This window comes from Osmerus mordax, chromosome 8, assembly GCF_038355195.1.
Source record: "Osmerus mordax isolate fOsmMor3 chromosome 8, fOsmMor3.pri, whole genome shotgun sequence".
Lineage (NCBI taxonomy): Eukaryota > Metazoa > Chordata > Actinopteri > Osmeriformes > Osmeridae > Osmerus > Osmerus mordax.
The window spans coordinates 8,744,111-8,769,158 of record NC_090057.1 but is presented as its reverse complement, the minus strand read 5'-3'; the positions used below and the strand labels follow the sequence as shown (position 1 = coordinate 8,769,158).

The 25,048-nt window shown below is 50.2% G+C and overlaps 1 protein-coding gene across 1 annotated transcript in view; it reads left to right on the top strand.

The window, feature by feature from the left end:
* Positions 1–25,048, top strand: part of man1a1 (mannosidase, alpha, class 1A, member 1) — a 37,259-nt gene that overhangs the window by 10,203 nt on the left and 2,008 nt on the right. Inside the window, exons 3-5 of the mRNA XM_067241744.1 lie at positions 4,941–5,021; positions 16,438–16,532; positions 24,438–24,562. Coding sequence (XP_067097845.1) covers positions 4,941–5,021; positions 16,438–16,532; positions 24,438–24,562 — 301 coding nt within the window. The remainder of the gene's footprint in view (positions 1–4,940; positions 5,022–16,437; positions 16,533–24,437; positions 24,563–25,048) is intronic.

Here is a 25,048-nt window from a genome sequence, read left to right as displayed (position 1 = left end):
GAGACAAGGTGTTGATCCAGCACAATAACCAGGGCTGCTCCTCTTCTCTGATCAAGGTCACTGTGTGAAAACGGGTAATTGAACGACTTGGGTTATTACATAAGATGAAAGCTTGATTCTTGAATCAAAGCTTGATTCATGTTTCCAGGGTGGTTGTAACCTTTTTGTATGTATATCTATAACTACTGTGAGTGAACGATAACAAAAGAGTATTTATTATTGAAACCAAAACCTTACATTTTTATAATCAAATACAGATTCCATTTCATTTGTCAACTGATTAGGGCACACTGTGTATGTTTGTGTGTGTGAGAGTTAGTGCGTTTGTGTGGGTTCCACACTGAGAGCAGACGTGGCCTCAGTAACTGTGTTTCTCATTGTTTCCTGCTGCTGTTCACTACCTCTCCCTCCCCCCGCCCCCTCCATCCACCAGACTCCAGGTAGAGCTGGGGAAATCATGTTCCTGCTTTCTGTAGCACTGACAACGTGAATCCCTGTTCTAACGGTCCCACACACCATCAACCCTCTCTCTTTCTCTTCCACTCTGTCTTTCGCTATCTCACGGTCTCTCTTCACTGACCCTTTCTCTCCTCCACCCTCGCTCTGTCTCTCTCTCTTTCCATCTCTCTCTCTTTGCTGTTAACTGACTCATGACTCATGACTCATGATGTCTCTGCATGTTTTTTGTATTTTGCTTTATTTTTTGTTTTAATAGAAATGTTTTCATTTCAGTTAGGATGAACCCCCCCTCCTCCCATAGTGCCCTCCGTGCCTCCTTCCTGTCCCTTCTTCACACCTCCACGCTCCCTCGCTCCACACCAGGAAGTGACACATTGTGTTCGGTCTACTTTTAATGTGTGAACTAGTGAACCATCCTCGCTGAGAGCTGTATTTTAAGACTAGCTTTTTTTCTTCTCCAGACTAGCACAGTGACAGTTACCGGTCGTTGACAAATTGGGTGGTAGTTATGAACTGGTATGTGAACAGGACACGTGGTAGGACAGGATGGAAACATCTAAAAGGGAGGGGGGGGGAGAGAGGAAGATCCCTCTCTCCTTTAGATCCAAATGTCTTTTTTCTTCTGACTCTCCAGAGTCCCCCCCCCCCTTCCCTTCCCTCCAGATAAGACCTGCTAAATTCCTGTCCATCTTTGGGGGGTTTTTACTCCTCCATCTCTGTGTTGGTATGGAAGTCCTGGTCCCTGTCTGGATGACCTCAGAGTGTGATGTAGCTCTGATCAGCCAGGCAATAGGCTGAGGACATGATAGAAATACTGAGAGAGAGATTTCTTACTCTCCTGATGCCTCTCCTCTCCTTTATTAAATCCATCTGTTTGCCTTCCTGCCTGCCCAACCTAACCTGCTGTCTGTCTGCCTGCCTGCCCAACCTAACCTGCTGTCTGTCCGCCTGCCTGCCCAACCTAACCTGCTGTCTGTCTGCCTGCCTGCCTGCCCAACCTAACCTGCTGTCTGTCTGTCTGTCTGCCTGCCCAACCTAACCTGCTGTCTGTCTGCCTGCCTGCCCAACCTAACCTGCTGTCTGTCTGTCTGTCTGTCTGCCTGCCCAACCTAACCTGCTGTCTGTCTGCCTGCCTGCCCAACCTAACCTGCTGTCTGTCCGCCTGCCTGCCCAACCTAACCTGCTGTCTGTCTGCCTGCCTGCCTGCCCAACCTAACCTGCTGTCTGTCTGTCTGTCTGCCTGCCCAACCTAACCTGCTGTCTGTCTGCCTGCCTGCCCAACCTAACCTGCTGTCTGTCTGTCTGTCTGTCTGCCTGCCCAACCTAACCTGCTGTCTGTCTGCCTGCCTGCCCAACCTAACCTGCTGTCTGTCTGTCTGTCTGCCTGCCCGCCCAACCTAACCTGCTGTCTGTCTGTCTGTCTGTCTGTCTGTCTGCCTGCCTGCCCAACCTAACCTGCTGTCTGTCTGTCTGCCTGCCTGCCCAACCTAACCTGCTGTCTGTCTGTCTGCCTGCCTGCCCAACCTAACCTGCTGTCTGTCTGTCTGCCTGCCTGCCTGCCTGCCTGCCTGCCAGTCTGTCTGTTGATCTGTCTGTCTGCTGCCTGCCTGCCTGCCTGCCTGCCTGCCTGTCTGTCTGTGTTTATCAGTCTGCCATTCTTTCTGTCTAGCTGTGGGGTATTTTCCCTCCTCTCAGCATCAGTCCTGTCCTGACCAGCAGGTTTCTGGACACAGACACAGCACAGCGTGGAGGAGCAACTCTTCCCTTAGCTGGGGCCAGTGTGCCAACGTGACAGACAGTACAGGAGACATACTCACACTCCCAGCATTCGGAGAAGCCATGGATAGCTACAGTGTATCTGCATAATGGCTGAACAGGACTGACGCAGTAGCAGCTAGCTGTGTAATCTCTTTGTCTCCTTCATAACCTTTAAGAGAGCACACACACACAACTCTATCTCCCACATACACCAGAATAACCAGGACTTAGTATGTATTCCTCTGTCACACTGAAAAAGAAAGAGAGAAAAGAAAGAAAGAGAAAAGAAAGAAAGAGATGATAGCACCTCTAGAGTCGAACATATTGATTCATGTCTGTAGGCTAGCTATCTGTCAAAGCCAATGCTGCAGGATAGCCCTGAGGTCTTCAGTTAGGACTCAGTATAGTTTCATATCAATTAACATCTGACTCCTAAAGAGTATAAACTACAAGAAAGTTTGGCCTACTTCAATAAACTATGCAGAGCAAGGAGAGTGGCCTCACAGTGATGGAGTACTGTCTGTATGAGGACGTCTCCATGGTGATGGTGTACCACTGTGTTCCATGAAGATGCCTCCATGGTCATGATGGAACACTGTTTTCAACATCTCCATGGTGATGATGGACCATTGTTACTATGGTCTCGTATGAAGATATCTCCATGACAAAAGTGAACTGTACCACTTTTCTCTATGAAGACATCTCCATGACGATGGCATTCAGACACCAGCTGCAGGTCTCAAAGACACCAGGGACTCCCAACACTGACTGCTGCCAAGATGGTGTGTGTGTGTGTGTGTTACGACTGAGTGCGCTACTGTAAATATTTATGTGGGCCAGGCCGCCCATGACATCTGCTGTGAGTGTGTAACAGTTGCTGTTTGGATGTGTTCTAGTGTCCTACATTCCACAGTTTTTAACTCTATCGTTTTAAGCTCTTCATTTCACAATAATAAATAAACGGTTGCCATAGCTACCTCCAGCAGGGTGTCTTACTAATAAGGGAAGTGTTGAGTTGTAGGAGCTTCAGACCAGCATACCTACAGAACGAGTTCCACAGCTGCGTATTGGCTTAGGCTTTGGTTGTATCAGGCACATATTTGTCGACGTGGTTTTTAAAACCAAAAGGTTTCCCCACGTCTGATAGCTCTGGTTTCAGAGGGACCGACTCGCCATTGTTCATTCAGTAGTTGAACTCTAAATTATTGATGTGGTATATTGAGTAAATGTGCTCAGCAGAATTCGATGACATCTGCAGGATTTGAGGCACACTACAGATAATGTTTAGCTAATATATTTCACTCATCCGCCGGAAAAAAGAAAGGTATAAGATTCATCTTGATCAATGAAGATTGTGATTAATCTGAGAATGTATATATGTACCCAGTCCTAGAAGATACTGCATTAGAATCCCCCCCCCCCTTAAGAAAGTACTGCATTCCAACCCTTTTAAATATAAGTTACTTCACCCACACTCTTCTTGTGAAAGTAACTCCACTCATACACCTCCAGCTCAGCTTCTACCAGGGCAACCCAGGCACAAAGTACATAACAAACAATAAAAACATTCCCACAGTCTTAAGTTTGTGCAGGAAGTGAATAGATTACTTTTAATGAGCTGATGCTGGTAATGGAGGTTGTTAATTGATGCTATTTGTCTGTGTGTGTCGCCTGCTCCTGCTCTGCCTCTATCTCCCTGGTACAGACCGGCTGGCTGCTTGGGAACCTGTCAATCAAACACAAAGACTCCTGCCACAGCAGTGTGTGTGTGTGTGTGTGTGTGTGTGTGTGTGTGTGAGTACCTGTATGGATGTTGGCGTGCCGATGTGTATGTGTGCGTGTGTGTGAGAGAGAGAGACACGCTTCAGAGCGCTAAACTCCACTAAACTGAAATGATATTGACACATTTCTGTTTTCCTCCGTCCTCTCGTCCAACACGCTTCCGGAGGATGATAATAATGGTTTTTCCCTGGGGATGCTGACAGGGCCCTGTCAAACAGGAAGTCCCGGCTCATGTTCGCGGCTGAAAGTCAGCGAAGAAAAATACATTGTTGACGCTGTTATCGCCCCCACAACAACACTGGGTGATTACTGTGTCAGAAACAGGTTTCCTTTGGCACAAGTCTACTGGGATACAGTGTCTAGTGGCCTACAGCTCTCCTGATAAGATGGAGGTGCGTGGGGTACAGATCTCCAGCTGATCCTGGTGTGGTCAGCTGGAGAGTGTCACAGGTGTAGATCTCCATGGAATCTCCCATTTGAATGAAGAGGTATTGCAGTCAAGGCAGGTAATGATACAGATAAAGCACAGTGGCTAATCTGGATTTTCTGCTTCACAGACATTGCTCTCTGAAAAACGGTGTGTTTGTATGTGTGTGTGTTTGAGTGTGTGTGTGTGTGTGTGTGTGTGGAAGTGTGATTTTCAAGTGCATTCGCCATTTATAAAAAGTTCAAGCCCTGCTCCTCTCAACAGTTTCCTTGAAGTCTAACCTCATGGTGGTTTTAAATATTAACGTATCTATAAAGATGTGTGTGTGCGAACCTGCGTGTGTGTATGTGTGTATGTGTGAGTTCTCTTCTCAGTAGGAGGATGACAGGGGGGGGTCTTACTCCACATTCTGCCTGCTGTCTACAGGCTGGTGACTCAGCAGGTTGGAGCCTACTAATCATCATGTCTTTGTCTCTCTCTGTCCTCCCCTGCTGTCTCTGTCTCTGTTTCTCAGAATGCAGAGGTGTCTGTGTTTGAGGTGAACATCCGATTCGTCGGAGGACTGCTATCCGCTTATTACCTGTCTGGTAAAGAGGTACGTACACAACAACAACAACATTACATAACCGTGCTACACAACACTGGACCGCTGTACACTGATGCTGCTATCTCAGGGAGGCCACCTGTGGGAAGGATCCATAGAGACAGCTGTTCTCAGTCCTCAAGCTTGGGCTTCAGCTCTGACAGATAACACAGTGTTGTGGGGGTGGTATGGGATTTGGACCTGGTCCCACCCAGTGTGTTTTGTGGGGGGTCTCTCTTTTGCCCTTTCTCTCTGTCTTGCTTTCTCTATGGCTCTCTCTTTCTCTCTGTCTCTTTGACCGATATGATGCTGCCTACAGATCTGAGGTGCCTGCCCCCCCCCCCTTCCAGGGTGTTCCCTCTGTTTCTTGGCCTTGGCTGTATGATCACTGCCTGGTTGTAGACCTGTGTTCTAATAGAGCTTGAGGTAGGAAGAGTTTCCTGGTTCCTCAGCTGAGTTGCTGTTATTAACCAAGGATCTGCAGCCAATAGCCAGAGGAGACACATAATGTTTACAAGTTCTTCCGCTCGATGAAGAACTGCCAAGGTTGCTACGGAATTCTCGAGCAGCAAATGGAAAGAAAAGCAGGTTGGAGAGAGATAAACCGGAGAGGTTTCTCTCCTCTCTTCTACTCTCCTATCATCCTTCTGTCATCCTCATATGCCCTCTCCTATTCTCTCTCGATCCCTATTCTCTCCTCCTCTCACCCCCCCCCCCCTCCCCCCTTCGCCAGCAGGGAGCAGTAGTGTGCCACTGGGTTATGAAGCCATACATCACAATGACGGTTCCTGCTCATCAAATCTTATACAGCAATTATTCCTGAGCAATTATCTCATTTCATATAATCTGGGTCCAATTAAGGTCCATTGTGGCCCAGCATGTCCCCTCCCTGGGCTGTGAGAGAGGCTGCACAGAGCCTGGGCCAGACCCAGCACAACACCAACTCCAGGCATGTCTCAATGGAGAACGGGGGGGAGATGGAAAATAGATTTTTTTCTTTTTAAGACAGAGAGAGAGAGGTGGTATAGAAGAGGGAAGGCTCTGCAGCTAAATATCCAGCAGCCTCGAACCAATGATCCAGCCAGCAGGAATGTCCTTGAAAAGATCTCCACACACACACACACACACACACACACTGATTCAGGGTTGTCGTCGTTCTGACAGCGTCAGGGTTGGGGCATTGCTATGGAGATAGCGCTGCGGCAGCCTTGCCTAGACGGGGCAGAGGAACTGTTGCGGTACACTGTTCAATGTTGCCATGTAAACCGTGGTGCTGTGGTGTCAGGTTAACCACACAGGTTCAGTAATGATGTGTGTATGTGTTTTTGGTGTGTGAGAGAAAGTGTGTTGGTGTGTGCGTCTGTGTCCTGCTGAGTGAGTGTGTGCGTCTGTGTCCTGCTGAGTGTGTGTGTGTGTGTGTGTGTGTGTATTGTCAGTGTAGCTCCCTGCAGACCTCTGTCTCCTGCTAGCACTAACTGATCTCGCTAGGCGTGCCGTTCTGAGCCCAGCTACTGGCCTTTCATGCTGTCTGGGAGGAGGGCAGCACTGATGTGGGCCTTAGATCCTACATCTGGGAGGAGGGACAAGAGCAGGGCAGGGGAGGAGAGGGGAGGACAGAGGAGAGGAAAGGAGGGAAGGGAACAGGAGAGGAGAGGGTAAAGATGTCTAGGTGAGTAGTGAAACAGGAGGAAAAGTGGAGAAGAGAAGGTCCCAACAGACAGGGCTGTGTCATCATCTCTCTCTCTTTCTTTCTCTTTCTCTCTCCCCCTCTCTTTTTCTGTCTCCCTCTCTTTCTCCGGATGCTGTACTCTGTCTTGGCTTCAACTCAAAGCAGGCTGGACTCTTTGATTAAATATTTATCAGTAAAACTACACAGATGCTGCTTCCTGCTTTGCATACTGATCAAACTCCGTTCTAGAACCAGCCCTAGTCCCAACTGTAGTCCCAGACCCAGCCCTAATCCTAGCTGTAGTCTCAACTCTAGGGACTGGAGGGTTGCTGGGTCTGGACAGGCAGGGTCTTCAGAGGCAGAAAGGCAGGGTCTTGAGGCAGAGAGTCAGGGTCTGGAGAGGCAGAGAGTCAGGGTCTGGTGAAGCAGGGTCTGGAGAGGCAGACAGGCAGGGTCTGGTGAGGCAGGGTCTGGAGAGGCAGAGAGGCAGGGTATGGAGAGGCAGGGTCTGGAGAGGCAGACAGGCAGGGTCTGGAGAGGCAGGGTCTGGTGAGGCAGAGAGGCAGGGTCTGGTGAGGCAGGGTCTGGAGAGACAGAGAGGCAGGGTCTGGAGAGGCAGGGTCTGGAGAGGCAGGGTCTGGTGAGGCAGAGAGGCAGGGTATGGAGAGGCAGGGTCTGGAGAGGCAGAGAGGCAGGGTATGGAGAGGCAGGGTCTGGAGAGGCAGACAGGCAGGGTCTGGAGAGGCAGGGTCTGGAGAGGCAGGGTCTGGTGAGGCAGAGAGGCAGGGTCTGGAGAGGTAGAGAGGCAGGGTCTGGTGAGGCAGAGAGGCAGGGTCTGGAGAGGCAGGGTCTTGAGAGGCAATATTGATCTCCAGGCCAGGCGGCAACGCTACATGGACAGACATCTTAATGTACTGTCTGATCAATAACAAGCATGCCCTCTGGAGTGAGCTATGGTCAACTCCATTTACAAGTGTGTGTGTGTGTGTGGGTTGAGGTGTGCATGCATGGTGAGTGTATGTTTGCATGCGTACACGGTGTGTGTGCTCCCTAGTTTGAAGCCTCAAGGCCAAATACCTCTGATTTAGATACTGGCTCGTGTCTGAATCCACTATTTATGTTCCGGTAACTGGAGGTAGTGCTGTGCCAGTAGTGCTGTGCCAGTGACATGTTCAGCTGTCCGTCAGCACAGGCGACCTCCTCTGTGGATCAGATAGGGACTGATCTTGGGTCTTAGGCGTCATGGTTACCGAGCCATCCATCACACTTTGTGGAGGTGCTGGGGGCGATCATAAAGGTCCGGAAGGTTCTGATATTTACTGTAGGATTAAATATAACAGGACCGGCACTCATCCTCCTTTATCCCTTACTTCCCTATCTCTTTACCCCCTCCCCTCTCACTCTCTCTGTCTTTCCTTCTTTCTTTTTCATGTGTTTTTCCTTCTTCTAGAGTTATGCTAAGAACGTCAACAGTTATTCTATTGCTCCGGAATGACTCATTTTTGACTGTGGCACACACACACACGCGCCCTACACACTCATACACACTCACTTATACGCACACACACTACACACTTCCAGTTCCAAGGACTCACGCTGCAGATTAAAACACTAATGACATTTGAAACAGCTGGTTTGAAAGATGAACTTTTTCCATTAAAATATTGAAAGTACGTGAAGGTCTTTAATCCACCCAACACTCCCATCTCATACTTGCCATTAGAATACTAATCACCACCCATCTTTCTTCCTCCACGCTTGACTGTGGAGTTGTTCTCAGTGTGTTGAAGCATGCACACACACTCCAGTGTGGTGCTGTAGGACAGGTCCTCAGACTGTACCCAGTTGCACACACACTCCGGTGCGGTGCTGTAGGACAGGTCCTCAGACTGTACCCAGTTGAGGGAAGAAGCTACTCACTGATCAAAGACCGTTTAGCGTCTGAAGGTAGGAGGACTAGGGACTAGTGTCATTAGAGAGATGAAACACAAACACAGACAGTCATTTGCTTTGTTAGGTATTCTGGTAGAGGTGAAATGTCCCCCCCCCCCCCCCCGCATGATCAGTCTAGAAAGTGCTGCCAGCCATTCAGCCAGCCAGCCGTCTGCCAGTCGTCCATCCGGCCAGCCATCCATGTAGCCAGCCAGCTAGCATGGAGGTGGAAGAGGTCTGTTCAGGCTTGCTGACCCTAAGACTCAGGCTCCATAGCATCCCATTGATTGGTGAAACAGTGTTCCCCCTCTCGTCCTAAGTGAGGCTCAGGGAGGCTCCTGAGACTCCCTGCTCTGTACATGTAGATCTGAGCTCGATGGCGCTCGGCTGGTTCTTGAGCTGCATGGCTGCCCCTGCCTTTCCACCGTGGCTTAAAACCTCTGCAATGTTTGTCTACCTGGCTGTCACCATGGAGACACCAACATTAATCACCTTAAGAGGCTGTTTAGTTTGTGTCACTAGAAGTGTGTGAAGGCTGTACACACTGTGTGTGTGTGTGTGTGTGTGTGTGTGTGTGTGTGTGTGTGTGTGTGTGTGTGTGTGTGTGTGTGTGTGTGTGTGTGTGTGTGTGTGTGTGTGTGTGTGTGTGTGTGTGTGTGTGTGTGTGTGTGTGTGTGTGTGTGGGGTGAGGTGATGGAATGTGCAGGGCCTGGTCTAGCCAAGCCTTGTGTGGGTGGGTGGGTGTGTTTGTGTGTGTGTGTGGTAGAGAGTGTTCAGAATATAGTTTACCTCTCACTTAGATGTGCAGTGCTTTAAATGCCAACCATGATGACTCACAAACACACTCACCTGCCTGGTCGGTGCTGGTCAGATGCAGATGGAGGCAGACTATCCTGTTAGACCTCAGCATCGTCTCATCACACTGAACATTAACATTAAACTCCAATTACGCATATACTGCTGCTCTGTGTCTGTGTGTGTGTTAATGCGTGTGTGTGAGTCTGTGTGTGGGTGTGTGTGTGTGTGGGGGTGGGTATATCTCCAGCAGCCCCAGGCCCAGCTGAGACACCCTGTGCTTCAGTGCACCTGTCGGGTAATCAGAAACAACTTAATAGGAACCATAAAACTCTGTCTCTGTTTCCGCTGGGAATGCTATCACTGGGACACAGCGTCCTAACACAGCACCATATGGCTGCTTTTATGAGGCTCATAGGTATATGGAGAGACTGGAGGTGTAACTGTGTGTGTGTGTGTGTGTGTGTTTGTTATACAGTGTGTGTATGTGTGCATGTGCTAGATTCATTAGTGCCTGCAGGAGAGGATATCACAGCAGAGCCTGTTCAGTAGCAGCAGTTAAAGTGTTTATTACTCAATAACATAGACAGACACACACAGACTCGCAGTCTCTCTGAGGGGCAGTACAGGTGTGTTGTACGGAGCAGTTATCGGAATATAAACCAGTGATGTCTCTATTCTGTACAACACCAGGGAGACTGTTGTGTCACTGTTCTACTGGGAGTTGGGGAGGAGGGAGGAACAAGAGCTAGAGAGGGGGGGTAGAGAGAGTTGAGAAAAGGTGTACGTGAGCCAGGGAGAGTGGGATGGAGGGAGGGAGGGAGGCAGGGAGGGAGGGAGGGAGGGAGAGGTAGTGAGTCAGGGAGAGTGGGATGGAGGGAGGGAGGCAGGGAGGCAGGGAGGCAGGGAGGCAGGGAGGCAGGGAGGGAGGGAGGGAGGGAGGGAGGGAGGGAGGGAGGGAGGGAGGGAGGGAGGGAGGGAGGGAGGGAGGGAGGGAGGGAGGGAGAGGTAGTGAGCCAGGGAGAGTGGGATGGAGGGAGGGAGGGAGGGAGGGAGGGAGGGAGGGAGGGAGGGAGGGAGGGAGGGAGGGAGGGAGGGAGGGAGGGAGGGAGGGAGGGAGGGAGGGAGGGAGGGAGGGAGGGAGGGAGGGAGGGAGGGAGAGGTAGTGAGCCAGGGAGAGTGGGATGGAGGGAGGGAGGGAGGGAGGGAGGGAGGGAGGGAGGGAGGGAGGGAGGGAGGGAGGGAGGGAGGGAGGGAGGGAGGGAGGGAGGGAGAGGTAGTGAGCCAGGGAGAGTGGGATGGAGGGAGGGAGGCAGGGAGGGAGAGGTAGTGAGCCAGGGAGAGTGGGATGGAGGGAGGGAGGCAGGGAGGGAGAGAGGAGGTAGAGGTAGTGGGCCAGGGAGAGTGGGGTGGATGGAGGGAGGAGGGATTAGGGGTTAGGGGGTTAACTGTGTGACAGGATGCAGCTTAGAGAGGAAAGGTAATGGGTTCTCTGTGGAGTGGAGCAGGACGTGATGAACACACAGACAGCAGGATGGATCTCTACACTCCTTTCTCGCTTTCTCTCTCTCTCCTTCTCTCTTTCTTTATCCCTCTCCCCCCCATCTCTTTTTATCCAGCTGTCTCTAGAAAGATAGAGGTGAAGAGCGAGAGGTACACATGGAGGTGAAGAAAGAAATCAAAACGTCTCTTAACAGAACTGTATACTTTGTCATAGGGAGGAAGCAGATGAATAGAGTTACAGCCCTCAACACCTCACAGCATTGGAGTGCGTGTGTGTGTGTCCATGGAGCCTGTTTGTGTGTGTGAATGTGTGTGTTTGGAAGCTGTTTAGTCTGTGTGTGTCAGTGTGTTGAGGCTGGTTCGTGGGCAGGATACGAATCACACAAGCCCACAGAAGCTGTGATGGCTGTCCATCACTTTCTCTCTCGAGCTTACATTGCTTCATGTTCTCTCTTTCTCCCTTTCCCTTTGCCTTTCTCTCTTTCTCCCCCCCCCCCTCTCTCTATTTCCACATTTGTACAATCCTCTTCTCCTCCTTTCCACACCCCCTTTTCTCTCTCCCCCCTCCTCTCTCTGCCCCCTCCAGTTAGCATGTCCATACATATGTCTCCCACTGGGTTAGACCTGGCCTCATATTTCCCACTCCGGTACAGCCTGTGGCCAATGGGAGCTGTGGTCTAGACCCCCGACTCAGCTACATCACAGCTCACGGGGGGTGGGGGAGGCGGTGGGGGGTCGGGGCCCGAGAAAGGCTGCTCTGTACACCCATTTACAGGTTTTGAAAGTGACATTATTTTTCAGCAGACCTTCACAGTGTTTGTTCCTACCAAACATCCTAGTTTGGTTTCAGCGCGGGTGTGAGAGAGTAACTTCAAAGTGTGAGGCTAGAGTGTGTGTGTGTGTGGTTGTGTGTGTGTGTGTGTGAGCGTCAGCCTCTGCCAGGGACCTGTGTCTGCAGGGGGGGCGTCGTGTCAGTGGGTCTCATCTCCATGCTGATAAGCGTAATAAACCATCTGCAGTGTTAATATGCTTTGCTCCCACACAGGAAGCAGCACAACAATTAAGAGTCCCCCCTCAACATCGGCACATTATCTGAGATACCTTATCTCCCATCTCGGAGGAAACGACTGCGACTGTGCCATTGTTTCTTTAGGCTCTCTCTAATATTCTACCAGCCGTAGGGTTGAACAGAGAGGCCTCGTGCATCCAGGCCTCTCTCCCTGCTGCCTGTTCACCCCCGAGCGGGTTGCATAAGCCTGATTCCAGTGTCCGTGTATGACTGCATAAACACCAGCCCCCAGCCCCTCCCGCTCAACCCCACCCCTCCCCACTCCACGACGGCTGTTTGAGTGTTTGATGTGAGTGGAGAGATGCTTTTAAAGGTTGTGCCATCTCTGCCAGCTCTCAGGGCAGACTCTGGGAGATCTGAGGAGGGAGGATGACAGCCTAGCTTTTGTTTGGCCCTGTCATCATTACTTGGAGACTTGAGAGCTCCGAGAGGTGGATCAAGCTTTTGTTCTGGCTCCTAGCGGACCACAGGAGGCAAGGCCGCATCAAAGCGGGCAACATCACTCGAGCTGTCACTCTGTTCTGCACAGCCGTACATGCCTGACCGGTGTACCACAGTGCTGTTATGCTAACTCCTGTCAGCACACTATGGTGTAGATGCCAGTGTCGTGCTAACGTGCTAGTATGCTAATTCCTGTCAACACTGACCTGTGTGCTAACAGGTGGCTTGGGCAGTCTCATAATAATATAATAATTACACTACTTCACCTTCACCTACTCTAGTAATTAGTAATCTATCTATATCTACTACATCCTCTACTGTTCTGCCTAGTCGCAATAGTCTTACTTCAGTGTCTGACCAGTTTTAATTACATTTATTTGGTTAAATTAAAACTGTTGCCATGGCAATATTAATAATAAGGAAAAATATTTGTCTCATGCCATAAAAGCCCTTTTGAATTTGAGAAAAAGACTTCCCTCCATTCGCTCTTCCTTCTCTCCAGCATTGTTCCTCTCTTCCTCTGGGGCAGCAATGGCCTTCTCCCCCTCTCCTCCCTTCTCCTCCCTCTCTCTTTGCTCTCTCTTCCAAATTCAATCCAGTTATGTCCGGTTTTATCTGGTTCTCTCCGGTTCTTTCTGGTTTCTTTCTTTTTTTCTTCTTCCAGCTCTGTCTGGTTCTATGGGGTTCTGTCTGATCCACACTGAGATCAGGCTTCATCAGTTCTGGCAGGAGCTTTCTGGTGTGCTCACAGTCTATGTCTATTATTCCCCCCCTCCCCTCTCTCTGTCTTTCTCCTTCTCTGTATCGCTCTCTCTCTCTCCATCTCTTTGTCTCTGACCAGTGGTTAGTAATGGAAGTAAACGGAAGGGGGGAAGGTTGGAAGAGCTGGACAGTCAAGGTTCCACTGAGGAGGACTACTGTTACAGAAGACATGTGGGGGAGAGGAAGAGGGAGCAGGAGTCAGGGTGTGTGTCAGAGAAGGGGATGGGAAGGGGGGGGGGGGGGTAGACCAAAGGGAAGAGGAAGAGAGAAATGGCTGGCATTCCGTCTGTGTGCCGGTTCCACCCTGAAGGATTCTCTCTAACACCGTGCAGGCTTTCTTCTCCTCCTCTTGCTTGTTTTCCTCCGTCACCCTCTTCCCTCACTCCCCTGGGGAAGGAGGAAGCAGAAAAGCAAATGTCTGGGCATTCAAAGAAAGGATACTGTGATTCTGGCTTCTCAAATTCACAGACTGGCTCCTCTTTTCTCCCCTCCCATCGCATCATCTCCCCTCCTTTCCTCTCCCCTCCTTTCCTCTCCTCTATTCCTTTAGTGTAAGTTCAAAGCGGGATCTCTTTTTTCTCTTCAGACTGCATTATTGACCAAAGCCCTAAAACCCTATTTGATGCATGGGCAATTGATGCAACGCAATGTGTGTGTGTGTGTGTATGTGTGTATGCGTTTGCTGCTGTGGTCTTTCTCTTTTGGGTCTTTACAAAAAAATACTATATACATATATATGCTTTCTTTCACCCTCTCTCTTTCCCTTTCTACATGTCTGCCCCCCGCTCTCCTTCTCTCTGATGCTTGGTAATGAGTAGCTGCAGGAAGGTTAGAGAACAGATGAGCAGGAGGAGGGAGATGTCTGTCACTGCCAGAGCCTGGTCTTCACTTCTGAGATAAACCCCCACAAATGAGTCCAGTAATTGCCTTCAAGTGCCCTTTCACTTTCCTCTCTCAGTCTACCTGGGGCACCACACACATGCGCGCATGCACATATGCACACTCACACACACTCACACACACACACACACACACACACACACACACACACACACACACACACACACAAACATTAGTGGTGTTAAGGTTTAAAGGAGTGGAGGTTGGAGAGTTATATTATTGAGCTTTACTAATGGATGTTTTAAGAAAGAACTCGAGTCATTCCAGGACAGACGTAGCCCCTGTTGGTTGCACTGGGAGACCCCGCTTACACACTCGGGTGTCTCTGCTAAGCGTCCAGGATTTGGAGATGTGTGGAATGGGGGAGGGAACAGGGGAGGGGGAAGAAGAGTTGGGGGAATGGACTGGATAGACTGCTCCAGGAGGTGCCAGGTCCTGTCAGAGCCTCTCCCCCCAGATGTGGCTGTGATCTGGGCTACCTCTCCTGGGTCTCCCCCCTGGTCAACCTCGCCTACAACCAACATTCATCTTAGTTAGTGGCTGTCCAGCTCCCCTCTCCCTCCCTCCTCTACTGTCTCTCTCCCATCCCCTCGCCCCTCTCTCTCTCCCTTACCCCCCCCCCTCTCTCCCCCTTCTCTCAATCCTCCTCTCCCCCTTCCCCTCTTCTCTTCCTCCCTCTATATGTCTCCTGCTGCCTAATCCCCCCCCCACCACCACCACCCCCCCATCTTCCACCAAAGTCCAATACTCTAGAGTTGTTATCTAGCGGCTGGTTCGTTGTCAGTCTGACAGAACGGTTGGCACAGAGCACACATTCTAAGCAGCCTCACACACACAAACTTTTCCTTTTCTCTGTAGGCCTAAACAACTTTGTGGAGGGCAAATTGAGTGGGCCCCTTTTCCACTGTCTTAAAATGATTCAACTAGTCTTTTTTAGTTGTCTCATCTCCCCCATCTCCCTGGATACAGGGTCAGATGCTCCCTTCCAACCTCCCCCCCCCCCTCCTCCACCCTCTCTCCCTGTCTGTCTCCTCTCTCTCGCTCGCACTCCTCCCACCCCCCACCCTCTCGCTGTGTTTCCCCTCCCCTCCTTCATCCTCTCTGCCTCCCTCTCTCCCCTACTCCGTCTTGTAGCTCTCCTTCCTGATGAGTCCTATAAGTCCTAGCGTCGCTGTGCTACTTACAGTGTGTGCGTGTATTTGTGTGTTTGAGAGAGTGGGCTTGACAGATGTCAGGCACACACACTCCATGTAGCCCAGCGGAGCAGAGATGGATTCTAGTCTAAATCAGCATAGTGGGAAATGAGATTATCTTCCTCAATATTAACTAATATCAAGAGACAGCAAACAGCCAGCAGCTCAGTGTTTGTGTGTGTGTTTGTGTGGGCATTTGATTGGTTATTAAACCTTGTTGACAGTTTGTTTAATGACTGTGGATAGTTCATCTATTGTCTTTCTCTCCCTCTCGCTAAAACACACAAACACACATACACATACATCTCCACTATTTATCCAGTGTGTAGCTTTATTAACGGCATTTATCTAAGATGTGACATTGTCTTCTTAACCCAGACTGGCCACATAGGTTGCCATGGCGACCGGAGAGTGAAACCATGAAAGTGTAATTGAACAAGATGAAGACCTGTGCAGGACACACACACACACTCATTTAAAGACAATCACACACACACAACATTCTTGTTTTACTCAGGTAGTTGATTTGTCTGTTTGTATAGAGACCTCGGGTCATCCTATAGAGGCAATTCACAAATCCTCTAGAGGCTGTTAGGATGTTCTGTAACGCTTGTGGGTCTGTCTGACTGACTGTGCGTGTGTTTGTGTTTACTTGTGTTCCTGAGCAGGTCTGAGGGATGAAAGCGATTAGGGGATAGATGGAGGGAGGAAGAGAGATAGAGGGAGTGAGAGAGAGAGATAGAGGGAGGGAGAGAGGTGTAGTGGAGATGGAGCAGAGATATAGAGGGAGGTACGGACAGGGGGGTAAGGAAAGGTGAAAGTGGGATAGTGGGAGGAATGGGACATGAAAGAGACATGATGGGATTGAGGTAGAAAGAGAGGGAGATGGACAAAGGCAGAGAAGCGTTTAAAATCCAAGTGCATGGGACCTTCCTTTTATCTGATTGGCTTCTTATCAGCCTGCAGCAGACACACACACCCACACACACACAGGGAGCTGCCTCCCCCACCAAGGTGTGAAAATAAAACAGATCGTATTGTTTTCCTGACACCTCTCTCTCTCTCTCTCTCTCTCTCTCTCTCTCTCTCTCTCTCTCTCTCTCTCTCTCTCTCTCTCTCTCTCTCTCTCTCTCTCTCTCTCTCTCTCTCTCTCTCTCTCTGCAGGTGTTTCGTAGGAAGGCTGTGGAGCTGGGAGAGAAGCTGCTTCCAGCCTTCAGGACTCCCACTGGAATCCCCTGGGCTCTGCTCAACCTCAAGACGTCAGTGACACCTCATGTGGTCTCCCTCCTCTCCTCCTCGCCCGTTTCTCATTACCTCTCCTCATCTCTTACCTCCCCCCCCCCGTCTTTTCTCTTCACCTCACCTCCCCTCTCCCCGTCCCTTCTGCTCACCTTTCTCCCCCATGTCTCCTCCCCTCTCTTCTCTTCTCATGTTAGGTCAGCTCTAGTGGGATTTGACAGCAACTTGTTGTCCATAAAAGACAGTCTAGTCTAGAATACTGTCTGGCACTGTATCTGAGTGGTTGTGTTTGTGTTTGTATCCCAGGGCCAACCTCTACGAGTGTGTGTGTGTGTGTCCAGGCCTGACCTCTATGTTTGTGTGTGTGTATGCGGGCAGAACAGTACCCTGGAGAGTGAGAGTGTGGTCCAGCTTACAGATTCAGAGTGACAAGTAGTCTTGGACTGACCCTGAACTTCTTGTTCAAGCGCACACACACACACCCATAGAGGTCAGTTGTACAAAAAGACACACACAGAAAATCCCCCATGGTTATCAGTGGCCAGCCAAGCAACCTAAACAGAGAGATTACTGTAAAATAGAGGGGAGGATAGATAGACAGACAGACAGACAGATCAATCGACCTCTCTTTCTCTGTCTTTCTCCCTCTTTCTCTCCCACTTCTTTCTTCTCCCCCTCCTCACCATGAAGCATGGGAAGGCTTCTTCCTCCTCCCTCCTCATCCTCCCAACAACACACCGACGTCAGGCAGATATTAATTAAAAGCCTGGTTGTCATGGAGATGGCTGTACGTGGCAGATTAATCCCTCCTGCTTATGGAGCAATGAAAACAAGATTTTTTTCTTTAACATGCATCATTACCATGGGTTCCTCTGGGAATGCAGCCGAGAGAGAGAACGAGAGTGTGTGTGTGTATGTGTGTGTCTCCTCTCAAACCACTATTTGGCCTTGCAAGATATGCAACACACACACACACAGACACACACACTGACAGAGGTTAATGTTGTGGTGATCCTGGTGCCAGCGGTGTAAGCCCTTGACCCCTGACCCTGTGTCTCTGCCCCTTCTCTGACCTGGACTGAATCTGGGCTATGTCTTCTCTGACTGGCTGTCTCTACCCTTCACATAGGGAGGGAGGAGTGACTCTTCTTTTAACATGCAGGGAGTCAAGGAAGGAAAGGAAGAAAGAAAAAGATATAGGTCTAGAAGGAGGGGCTATTTTGTTATGTGCACTTTGTCCCACTTTAAATGCTCACCCTCTTACCCACAGGTCCATGTAACCCATTTCCTGACAGCCAGAAGCATCTCTCTCTCTGTCTGTCTAACTCTAGTTCGCCTAGTTTAATAACTTAGACATCTGGGTTAGGGGTGGGTATTGGTGGGTGGTGGAGGGGTTGGGGGGTATGGGTGGGTGGTGGAGGGGTTGGGGGGTATGGGTGGGTGGTGGAGGGGTTGGGGGGTATTGGTGGGTGGTGGAGGGGTTGGGGGGTATGGGTGGGTGGTGGAGGGGTTGGGGGGTATGGGTGGGTGGTGGAGGGGTTGGGGGGTATGGGTGGGTGGTGGAGGGGTTGGGGGGTATGGGTGGGTGGTGGAGGGGTTGGGGGGTATGGGTGGGTGGTGGAGGGGTTGGGGGGTATGGGTGGGTGGTGGAGGGGTTGGGGGGGTATGGGTGGGTGGTGGAGGGGTTGGGGGGTATGGGTGGGTGGTGGAGGGGTTGGGGGGGTATGGGTGGGTGGTAGAGGGGTTGGGGGGGTATGGGTGGGTGGTGGAGGGGTTGGGGGGTATGGGTGGGTGGTGGAGGGGTTGGGGGGTATGGGTGGGTGGAGGGGTTGGGGGTGCGAGGGACAGAGGCATTGCTTCTAACAACTGACTACTACTCTGTACTTGAACAGTCAGACAAATAGAAGATATAGAGAGCCTGGTAGCTGAAGGAGGAGAGAGCATGTCCAAGAGGTAGGAAGAGGAGCAGCATTGATCTCCTCTGAATGCAGTTCTGTAACCTTGACCCAGATCAGACCAGCAGATCTGAGACACCCTGAGGACCATGCTCCAATTATACGCTCTCTCTTTCTCTCTGTCACGCTCTCTCTTTCTGTCTCTCTCTCTCAAATTATTTTTCATCATCCATGACTATATATTCCTATGGCCTGCTTTACTTTCTCTTCATCCCCTCATTTATTTCCTCCTCTTCCACCTTTTCCACCACTCCATCTCTTGCCGCACCTCCTCTTCCTTGCAATCCTCCCCCCCCCCCTCCCACCCCTCCCCTAGTGTCCAGCCCAGTCACGTGTCTCTGACCAGCCCAGCCTCCCCAGCCTCCTCTCTCAGATCGATCCCAAAACATATTGATTGATGAACAATGCAGGATTCAATGTCATTTTCTGACCACAGCACTTCCTGTGTGAGTGTCATGATGAAAGCTTTATTGCTCCACAGCAGCTCTCCAGGAGCAGCAGACAGGACAGGGCAGATGATGACAATATCGATGAGTGCTGAAAGCAGGTTTGAACACAGATCGTTACTTATCAGTAGCGCACGGTTCGGGTCACGTGACCAGCTGCATGTCGATCAGTTGGAACCTGAGAAGGGAGAGAGAAACATGATTTGATCTGATGTATTGATTCCCTAGAGGTGCCTCGTCTGTGGTCCCTCTGTGCTTCTGTTCCCCCCGGTCACACTCTGTTGAGGGTCCGTTTCTCTCCCTCTCTCCCTCTCTCTCTCTCTTTCTCTTTCTCTCACACACACACACCTAAACAAACACACAAACAGTACCGTACTGTAAATCAAACAGATTAACATCAGAGGAATAGAAGTATTTAATTAGGGCTTACAAACTACATAGATGTTGTCCTCTAAAAAGCTTAAACTTTATTAAATCCCCATCAAAGACACTAAACTACAAAATAGTGGTTCTACATGAATTTATTCCTTCATCTGAAAAGGAAAACGCTGCTTTTTAATTTTGCTTGAGGAAACTTGTAATAAGTGTCGTTGTTTTTGTTCTCGAAGTAACATCAAAGCATAATGATTGAGAGTCTGAACCATGAGTATCCTTTTAAATGCAGGAATAATTATAAATATTCTCACATATTATATGGTATCTTTAGGGGTGTTTCTTCTTTGTTGTAGTGGAAGTTTTGCTGATTTAGTAGTCAACAGCTTGAGAGACAGGGAGTGTGTGTATGTGTGTGTGTGACCTGTGGGAGTGAAGCTCGCCACAGCTCTTTAGCAGGTCTCTGAGCTCATCTCTCAAAGCCCTGGCCTTTCTCCTCCTCACCTCCTCTCAACCTCCCTAACTCTCTTCATCCTCTCCTCATCCCCCTCTCCTCTCCTCGCTCCTCTCCTCAACCCCCTCTCCTCATCCTCTCCTTGCTCCTTCCCTCATCCTCTCTTTGCTCCTCTCCTCATCCCCCCTTTCCTCTCCTCATCCCCCTCTCATCTCCTCATCCTCTCCTCATCCCCCTCTCCTCTCCTCATCCCCCTCTCCTCATCCTCTTCTCATCCCCCTCTCCTCTCCTCATCCTCTTCTCATCCCCCTCTCCTCTCCTTGCTCCCCCTCCCCCCTCTAGAAGTGTGTCATGGTGTTCCTCAGCTCTCCCCAGATCGTCTCTGGGGACAGACGGACCATGTTTGAAAAAGAACAAGTTCACAGGGTTTTCTCTCCCTCTGAAGTGGTGAAAAGATTAATCAAGAGTCTTTCTCCCCCTCCTCCCCTCTTCTCCGCCTCTCCCTCCCTCTCTCTGAGGAGCCTCGTAGGAGCATGGAGGGATAAGAGGAGACTTATGGAGGGATGAATGAATGGGTGGATGGAGGTGTGGAATCTGTAATATCAAGAACAGGTGGCTAGTGAGGCTCCGAAGAGAAAGAAGTCTCCCTCTCTTTCTTCTTCTCTCTTTCTTCTTCCCTCTCCTCCTTAAACTCTGTCTTTCTCTCCTTTTCTCCTCCTCTCTTCTTCCTTCACCCCCCCCCTTCACTCATCCATCACCATGTGCACACTGCACTCCCACTGCAGTGTCCCCCAGCTTCTTTGTCCTTCCTCGCCTTCTTTCTCTCCTCTCTCTCCCTCATCCTGTGCTCTCTGACACCCCAGCATATTTATTCTGCAGTCCTTCCCTGGTTCTTATCTCTGGTCCGCACCCCTCATGCACCCCTCCGGCCCCCCCACTTCCTATCCTCGTATTAGCACCCTAAGCCAGATAAAGGATTCCCAAATCACATTCTGCCTCCTGCCCAAGCCTGACAGCAGTTTGACTTGACTTAACCTACCCAGTTCAATTAAATGGGGAGATGGCTGGGGCAAGGAGTCTGGTCAGGGCACACACACACGTGTATTTGTGAAAGTGTGTGTGATGTGTGTGTGTGAGAGAAAACTCTCGTTTGTTGAGCGTGCGGTTGTGCGTGTGTGTGTGCGTGTGTGTATTTGCGAAAGAAAAACGAGAGAAAGGGAGAGAAGATCAGAGGAGAAAGAAACGGAAAAAAGGAAAGATGGTCTCACATGCCACATGACGTGTCTGACTCAAACACCAGAACGTTCCAGATAGTGCCAGACATCACCGTAAACACAGCAAACTAATTTGGTCCATTGCCCCGCCCTCAACACACACAAGCACAAACTGTTGCGAAAACAGTTCTGGCCTCAACCTCAGCCCCAGACAAATTGATTCATTTTATCTTTCTGACTGGATGAAGCTAGAAGCACACACACACACCTCTAGAGATGCTGCTGTCTGGCAAAGTGAACTACACAGATGAACTCCATCAGAAGCAGCATCTACCAGTGGTAGGCACATCTAATAGAATGCTGCTTAATGTAATGAAACGTTAGCAAATGTGGTCCCATCGTCGACGATTACCCACAAGGCACCAGGGGTCTAAGCTTTAGACATTATTCATTGTTTTACGTAATTGGCCAATTTTCAGTCGGTGAGTGCACGGCGTTTACCGGAGCCCCATGACAGCACTGAGCGACAACGCCGCTCCCCTCCAGAAGCTCCCTCTGCTGCCGTGGGATGCCTGATTGTCATGCAAATGATGATCTCTCCCTCCAGGGTTATAGATCCTAATGTCCATCACAATACACTGCTGCGACTTTAATCTCCAGCTATTATTTTCTACCAGAGGGGAGGGTGTGTGTGGGTGTGGGTATGTTGGTTGGTGTGGGTGTGTGGGTGTTTTTGTTGTGTGGGGGTGTGTGTGTGTTATCTAATAGAGAATCACCTGCTTGAACAGGGTGTGACTCTAGTTCAAGAAACCAAGTTGTCATACTCATCTCTGTACTCAAGAGCCTAATCACCCACCTCCCACAACTCTCAAGATGGATGATAACACGAAGCAAACGTGAGAAAATCATACCAGTTTTGAGGACGATGAGGGCGAGGGATCCATCGATGCCATGGCAACCGTGCCCCGTCCCTGCTCGACGCCCCCACCGACATGCGTGTAGGGAGCATGGCACACGCGAGTCGAGTCGGCTGGGAGGCAGCCAGGACACGGAGCGTGGCTGTGTTTGATGGCGTGTGGGAGGACACCAGTTGTGACTGTGGCCTGCGTGGGTCACTGTTCCTGAGAACTGGAAGTGGAACAGGAGAGTGTTGCTGTTGATTGCCGTCTATCCTCTTCACTCAAGGACCTCCGTCTCTCCCTCTTTCCCTCAACCCCTCCCTCTCTTCTCTCTCTCCTTCCCTCCCCTCCCACCTTCCCTTGATGCCTCCCTCCTTCCCCCTCTCCCTTCATCTCTCCCTTACTTTCAAATTGGCCTAAAGTGTATCCTTGTATTGTCTAGCTCACAATGGGCAGTGACTCAGCAAAGTAGACTCTAGTGTTGCTGACACTCTACAGGTCGGGTGGTCTGGAGAGCTTCTTCAATGCGTCGTGATCATGAAGCAAATCAATACAGAAGCATACCTTCAGAGACATCATTAGTAAAGGAAATCATAGTGAAATGAAACTCGGTTCACCGGAGCTCCTGTCCAGTTCAGGGGAGTTCAGTCACCATGAAGGTTACAAGGACCCCGTCTCAAACACGGAACTCACAGATCTTACCAGATCGGGAGGACACAACACAGAGGAAGTCTGAAAGCATACAAATTCACATTGGACCATCACTGTTTATTACTCAGCGGTGGCAGGAGACCAGAGTGAGAAAGACAGGGACAGGCACCGGAGAGCGAGGACGTCCTGGAGAGAGTTACAGAAAAGAAAGAGAGAGAGAGACTGAAGTCCAGACCTGATTCTAATTCAACATTAGTATGTTATCCTCAGGGGATTCTGACGTCCTTCTGATGAGATGTCTGTTCTAACTTCTCTTTTCACTCCAAGATCAATGAGTAGATCGGAAAATGTGTTGCCATGTGTTCTAACTGAACTTCAGTTAGGACCTATGTCCTCCACACTTTAATGGTCAAAGCTAACTCATTCGCTCTCAGTCAGGGATCAGAATGAAACATGGCGGGATTGTTCTGTCGGTGTTCCCCACCTTCAAGGCTGAGATCTGGGCATCTTAGCCTGGAGTTTACGAGGCCTGTTAAGATGGCTAGTTGACTGATGTTAGGACCTGGGGGGGACTTGTCAGCATGGGGTAGAGATGTTACAGTAGTTGGAGGGTGTTAGGACCTGGGGCAGATGTGTTAGATGGAGAGTGTTGGGACCTATGGGAGAGTTGGAAGGAGGAGGGTGTTGGGACCTGAGGGAGAGATGTACGTTGGAGAGTGTTAGGACCAGGGCAAGAGATGTTCCAGTAGCTGGAGGGAGTAGAGGAGAGCTCCCTGTACAGCCTGCTGTAGAGAACTCACCCTGATGGTGCCTCACGCACACACCTGGACACATTTACACACCTGGACACAAACATACATCACAACGCGCACACACTTGAACACACTCACAAACCCACACAGGCACACTCACAAACACGCATAGTCACACACACACACATCTCCAGCCCCAAGGACCAAGCAGCCATGATTTAAAGAATGTAATTATGCCACTAACAACATATCTATCCATCTCCTTCTCGCCTGGGTGAGAGGGATGAAAGAGATGGAGGAAGAGGCGTAGAGAAACTAACAGTAGGCAAGGAGCCCGACGCAGGCCTTTCTCTTCCTCCCCCTTCCCTCCTCCACTCTCTCTCTCTCTTTTCCTCGCTCTCCTCAGTGGGCTTCTCTTCAATTCAGGAGACATGATGTAATCAGCTGTGAAATCGAAAACAAATTGTTTTGGCTCATTCTGATGAGGAAGATGAGTAGAGGAGGATGGAGGGGGGAGAGAGATGGGGGGGGGGAGGGATGAGAAGGGAAAGAAAGTAGGATTGTTCAGGAAAGGGGGTTGTTATGGCAAAACCAAGTCTCTAAAGAGTTACAACATCTATGAAGAGCCTAATCTCTAACTCTCCTCCTCATCGCCTTCCCTCTCATCCTGTGCTCCTGAGTGCCATCAAGAAGCCTTTTCTGTGTGTGCGTGTGTGTGTGTGTGTGTGAGAGCGAGAGAGGAGGAGTGATGACACTGGTGGGTAAGAAGCTCATGAATACACATTGCCAAAGACTCACAAACACACGCTCACACACCTCCTGCCTGAAGGTCTGTTTTGGGGTTTTGTGTATCTGTATGTGTTAGTTTATGTGTGTGTGTGTGTTCTTGTGTGTAAGTATGTGTATGTGGAAGTGCGTGTTGGCATACCATGCGTCAATGCCAACCATGATCCTGGCATATGAGAAAGGTCACCCTAGCAACCAGCTGTTTATCTTCCTCTCAGCCCCTATAATGATTCAAGGCCATGCACACACACACACACACAGAGAGACAGTTAGCTGTTAATGGTTAGAGATTAGTTGTCCAAAAGACGATAGAAGAAAAGATAATGACGGTGTTTGTTCTCCTGTCTGTCCTCCCATCTCCCCCCAATCTACTGCCTCCCCTTCTCCCCCCCCCAGTGGTATAGGGAGGAACTGGCCGTGGGCGTCCGGAGGCAGCAGTATTCTGGCAGAGTACGGGACCCTGCACCTGGAGTTCATGCACCTCAGCAAGCTGTCTGGCAACCCCGAGTTTGCCCAGAAGGGTGAGGGGTGTGCGTGTTCCGGGGGGAGTTGGAGGGGAGGGGGGTTATCGTTATAGGAAAACATGAAAATGTAGCACTCTGCCCCTCTCTCTCTTCTCTCGACGGTGTCTCTCTCTCCTCTGTCTCTCGGTCTCTTCACTTTCTCCACCGTTTTCAAGTCCTCTCTCCGTGGTAAACTGTTATCAGGCAGAGCAAAGTGATCATGATCACTCACTCATTGTTCAACCATGTAATTTAGGCACTGGTTGCATTGTGTGTGTGTGTGTGTGTGTGTGTGTGTGTGCGTGTGTGTGTGCGCGTGTGTGTGTGTGAGCCCCTCATTCTTGCTCCCTCCCCATCTCTTTTATCTCTCTTTCCATCTCTCTTTCCTTCCCTCCTCCCCTCCTGCAGCGATCTCATCTGCAGTCCGTTTAAGTGGAACTGAGCACTTTCGGGCTCCTCCTTCCTCCGCCTCTCCTTCCTCCTCTTCCTCCACCTCCTCCTCCT